The following is a 5,136-nucleotide window of genomic DNA, read 5'->3' as shown; positions in this document are numbered from 1 at the left end:
ATTAAAGTCTATAGGTACAAAAATTGGTAATGTGCCACTTAGACCTACCCAATAAATACTAGGTTAGGTCCTGATAGACTTGGTCATATAGTATGGTTTCTAAGTCAAGTTGAATCGAGTCAAATTTTGATTGAATTATTTTAAAAATTATCGTAAATTAATATTATATATCATGATTATATAAAATTAAGATGAAAATTTAAATTTTGACTATAGTTAATCAATTTTATCTTAATTTTATCTACGGTCAAAATATTTGACACAATTTTTAACTGTGATTAGTGACTTTCGATCTTGTTTGCAAAAACAACAATTAATAGCCACTGTGTAATCGTGATTAATTAATATTTATCATAATTTTTATTTTTAATTATGATAATTAACCATAACGAAAATTATATTTTTTCTAGTGTGTGGTATCACATTCAAAATCCAAATGGTATGCATAATAATTATTACGAATTTCTAATAATATTTTTAGAAAATAAAAATAATTGAAAAGTGAGATATATAAATATTTCTTATTTTAGAAAAATAAAACAAAATGCAGTCAACAGTTATGAAGGCAAAAGAATTTATTCCATAAATATTGACTATGATATTCCAAAAATAGAATCTATTTTCTGTAATTATTATTAATAATAATCTTAAAAGCAATTAAATGTCTATTTGAATCTAATTAATTAATGCATTACAATTTTAAATTTAAACCAAAACATGATTTACTGGAGAGATGAATCATTTAGTCAGTAATTGCACCAGCAAATTTCCCTTTCTTGTACCAATTATTTTAGGAGAAGATTATAAAGAATTAATTCCATAATAATTAATTTGATTGCTAATGTCGTCTGTCATTAGAACTGCCACAATTAAGCGCCAACAAGGGAAAAACTTCAAATTCAAAATAAAATAAAATTTTATATATATTTTAAAACAAATTTGAATTCAGCTATGAACCGCTAAACTAACAAATATTTTTTTGCTACGAATTTAATCTGTAGCAAAGTATTGTTTGTGAAGGAACTCAATAGCTACATAAAGAAAGAACTCAGAAGTCCCAGGTCGGATCTAGCTCCTAACACATAGCTCCTAGTCCAAGGAGGATACATAGTAGACCAACTTACTCTATTCTTCCTTACAGTCAGAATAGTGCTAGTCGGGAATAGAGTAGTAGCGCCCTTACTCCATTCCCTCCTTGCAATATGGATTGGTCGGACGCGGACATTCCTAAGATTGCTTCCCCTCTCCAGAATCCTAAAACTAAATAATTGCCTAGATCCTTGTGTTGTGCTCTCTTTTTGCTTTTGAACTCTTTAGCTGTTGTTTCATGAATTTTACAAAGAAAAAGTCCCATCGGTCATCTCGTATGGGGCCATCTTCGTCATCCGACGTACCGATTTTGTGCCCCACTCTGCTCGTATTTTTTATCATCAAAGTCCACAGTAAAAAAGTTTCGTAATGAGAAAGTTTTTTCTACGACTCATTATGAATTTTGCCTTGTAACATAAAGTCATTTTTCTTGTAGTGACACATCGTCATAAAAAATGTTATGGATTGACCAAGCTATCTGTGTGAACTATAAATCAAAATTTTCTTGTAGTGACACATCGTCATAAAAAATGTTATGGATTGACCAAGATATCTTTGTGAACTATAAATTATAATTTTACTTAATATTTTAAAATTTTTAAATTTTTTATAGACTAAGTGGATAATTTTTTTCTATCCACTCTTACGCTTTTTTTATAATTTTTTTTATTTTTTAGAAAAGAATTACAATAGGGCAAAATTGACAATTTCAAATCTCTATCCAAGAATTATATAATTTTATTTAATATTAAAATATTTATATTTTTTAAAATAACAAATGAATATTTATAATTATAACAAGTATGATAAATACTAGTTGTAGTTTATTTTTCAAATTATATCGCTAGTGTGACGCGATATACATATCATTTGATATTTTCACAGTCGATTTAATAAACAAAAATTCTCCCTCATATAGTAGGTTTAGAAATTCATACTTGATAGCTTGTTTTCAGAATCAAATATTAATTCTTTCTTGAAATTAGTAAAAGAAAAAAGAGTATTAATTAACGAATATAAACAAGCAATAAATATCACAACAAATCATTACAATTGCATGCGTGCATATCTATCCAATCACATTAATTTTGCTTAGACCTAAGGCTTTGGTTGTTTTCAAATTTTCTCTATTCCTAAGTTAATAAAAAATAATTTAAATATTCATTATGTTTTTATAAAATTCATTCTTCAGCTTGTTTTAATTTATATTTATTTATTTTACTCTAATACCAAATATAAAATTAAATATATTAAAAATTTAAAACGAGCCGACACCTATCGCTATCTTCTCGTCTATACTTAAAAGATAACAAAAAAATTCCTTAAAATAAAACCAAACAAAGCTCGATCTCTTTAGACTTCTTATCAACATGACGAAATAATGTTGGGAATTAAATTTCTTTACACTGCAAATTGTGTGCAAAAAAATATGAAAAGAAAATAATTATAAAGTACAAAAATTACGTGATTTGAAGAATATTTTATGCTAATGATTGCTTCATATTGAATTTTTATTAGTATAAATTATAATAAAAAAATTATGAATCAACTATTTAGATTAGAACGCGGTAACAAAAAAGAAAAAGAAAAGGCAATTTTACCAAATGTTAACAATGTTTTGAAACAATTGAGAGGACTTTTGGTAATAAAGTATTGTCACTTTTTGGGTTCCGACCAGGCGCCAGCACACCCCCACCGTTGTTCTATAAATCCAAAGCCCGCTTTTGCTTTCTCTTTCCCCCGGAATTCCCACAAATTCAATCCTCCCCGTAAAGGTAAGAAGAAAGCAAACACTGCAAATTTTGCTTTTCTCTGCGACAAAAAGTGGGAATTTCGCAGAATCGTTTCAGGCTTTGAGTTCTTGCGATTTCCGCTTCAATTTCTTTAAACTTGAGTTCTCTGATCGGAGTTCCGATGACCCAACTGAAGCCCATACTCTCACACTTAGACCCCATCATCCCCTCCTCCACCGGAAAGTTCAAGTCGTCGCCGTATGCCGTCCACCGCCTGCGTTTTCACCCGAGACTCACTTTTTGGTCTTTTCTCTTCCTCTTTTTCCTGCTTCTTTTCTTCTTTTGCTCCCCTCCGGCCGCCTCCAACGCCGGGAAACGCCGCAGCCTGCAGAATACCGCATATTCGGCGCGGGCCCGTCCAGGCCCGAATTGGGAGGTCAAGGCCAGGAACTCCGCACGGCCCCAGTCGAAGTCAGGGGTCACGGTTCTGGTAACGGGGGCTGCAGGGTTCGTCGGAACCCATGTCGCCATGGCCCTGAAAAACAGAGGAGACGGCGTAGTGGGCCTCGATAATTTCAACAATTACTACGAGACCGGGCTGAAAAAAGCCCGAAAAAGCCTCCTTGAGCGGCGAGGCGTGTATATCATCGAAGGCGATATAAATGATGCTGCTTTGTTGGGTAAGCTGTTTGAGATTGTGCATTTTACACATGTGATGCACTTAGCAGCCCAGGCTGGAGTTCGCTACGCAATGCAGAATCCAAATTCTTACATCCATAGTAATGTAAATGGCTTTGTTAGCTTACTTGAAGCATGCAAGAACGCCAACCCTCAGCCAAGTATAGTGTGGGCCTCATCGAGCTCTGTTTACGGGCTCAATTCGAAGGTGCCATTCTCAGAAAAGGATAGAACTGATCAGCCTGCTAGCTTGTATGCAGCCACTAAAAAGGCTGGTGAAGAAATAGCACACACTTACAATCATATCTACGGGCTTTCCATCACCGGGCTGCGATTTTTCACTGTGTATGGCCCGTGGGGAAGACCTGACATGGCCTATTACTTCTTCACTAAGGATATATTGAGAGGTAAAGAGATCAAGATTTTTGAAGGGGCTGATCATGCTACTGTTGCTAGAGACTTTACATACATTGATGATGTGGTTAAGGGTTGTTTAGCGGCTTTAGATACTGCTAAAAAGAGTACGGGGAGCGGGGGAAAGAAGAAAGGAGCAGCGCAATTGAGGATATATAATCTGGGGAATACAAGCCCTGTGCCTGTTGGGAAGCTTGTGAGCATACTAGAGAAGTTGTTGAAAATTAAGGCGAAGAAGAAGTTCTTGCCAATGCCAAGAAATGGGGACGTCTTGTTCACACACGCTAACATAAGCTTAGCGAGGAAGGAGCTCGGTTACAAGCCCACCACTGATTTGGAGATGGGTTTGAAGAAGTTTGTGAAGTGGTATCTTAGTTACTATGGTGCGAAGAAGAAGAGCGCATGGTGAATTCCTCAATGATCATTACGATTTTGTTTCGATTTTGGGGGTGGTTTACATATCTTGGCTTTCATTATCAATTGCCCATTTCAGTTTATGTCCGTATGCCGTATTGCCTTGTCTAATTGCGATAATGAGTTCTGTCCTGCATTTGCTTGATGCTCGATATGTTTATGGACCAAGTAAATAAGTTCTCTTAATTGATTTACCACATTGTTTGCTTTAGCTATTCTCTTTGTAGGCAAAGATTGTACATTAGCTGATAGTGCAGATATGTGCTCCTTTGTGAACATTTCCTCACTCTCTGAGAAGTTAATAAAAGAGCGCTAGCGGTGAACGGTTCTCTTCCATTAGCATGATGTTGAATTTTACCTTAACTGCTTGAAGTTAGACTGGCCTTTCGCCATTTTGCACATATCAACAGTAAAGTTTCTAGATCGACAGACACTGCTGCATTTTGCTAGGATTTCATAGTGCATTCTTAGCATTAGTTCGATCTAACTCTTGTGTCCCTCTTTGATACCAATTGTTTAGAGTTCTAGCCATACTCTCCACATTGTTCTTTTGTCATCTCGAAGAGAAACCAACTGGCCCTTTTGCTTGTTTCCTGCCCAGCCTTCGTTTTACATACGTAGTAGAAGGATTGTAGTTGTTTGTCATGCAGACAACGTATCTGGTAACCTTCTTGTCATCTTTGAGTCGTGGACGCATCGTTAACAAAGCTGTTAGATATTATCAATCCTGTATTAGGATGAAAAGCTCTTTCCAGAGAAATCTTAGCATGTTAACAGGGAAGTTACGACAACTGATTATTTTGATCAA

The 5,136-nt window shown here is 34.9% G+C and overlaps 1 protein-coding gene across 1 annotated transcript; it reads left to right on the top strand.

Annotated features, from left to right (window-relative positions):
• On the top strand, positions 2,744-4,667 carry LOC105164212 (UDP-glucuronate 4-epimerase 3). The gene has a single exon (XM_011082823.2). It carries the CDS (start codon positions 3,004-3,006, stop codon positions 4,321-4,323), a length of 1,320 nt encoding a protein of 439 aa, XP_011081125.1. The 5' UTR covers positions 2,744-3,003; the 3' UTR covers positions 4,324-4,667.

This window comes from Sesamum indicum, linkage group LG6 (assembly GCF_000512975.1).
Source record: "Sesamum indicum cultivar Zhongzhi No. 13 linkage group LG6, S_indicum_v1.0, whole genome shotgun sequence".
Taxonomy (NCBI): domain Eukaryota; kingdom Viridiplantae; phylum Streptophyta; class Magnoliopsida; order Lamiales; family Pedaliaceae; genus Sesamum; species Sesamum indicum.
This window is presented reverse-complemented; position numbering and strand designations above follow the sequence as displayed.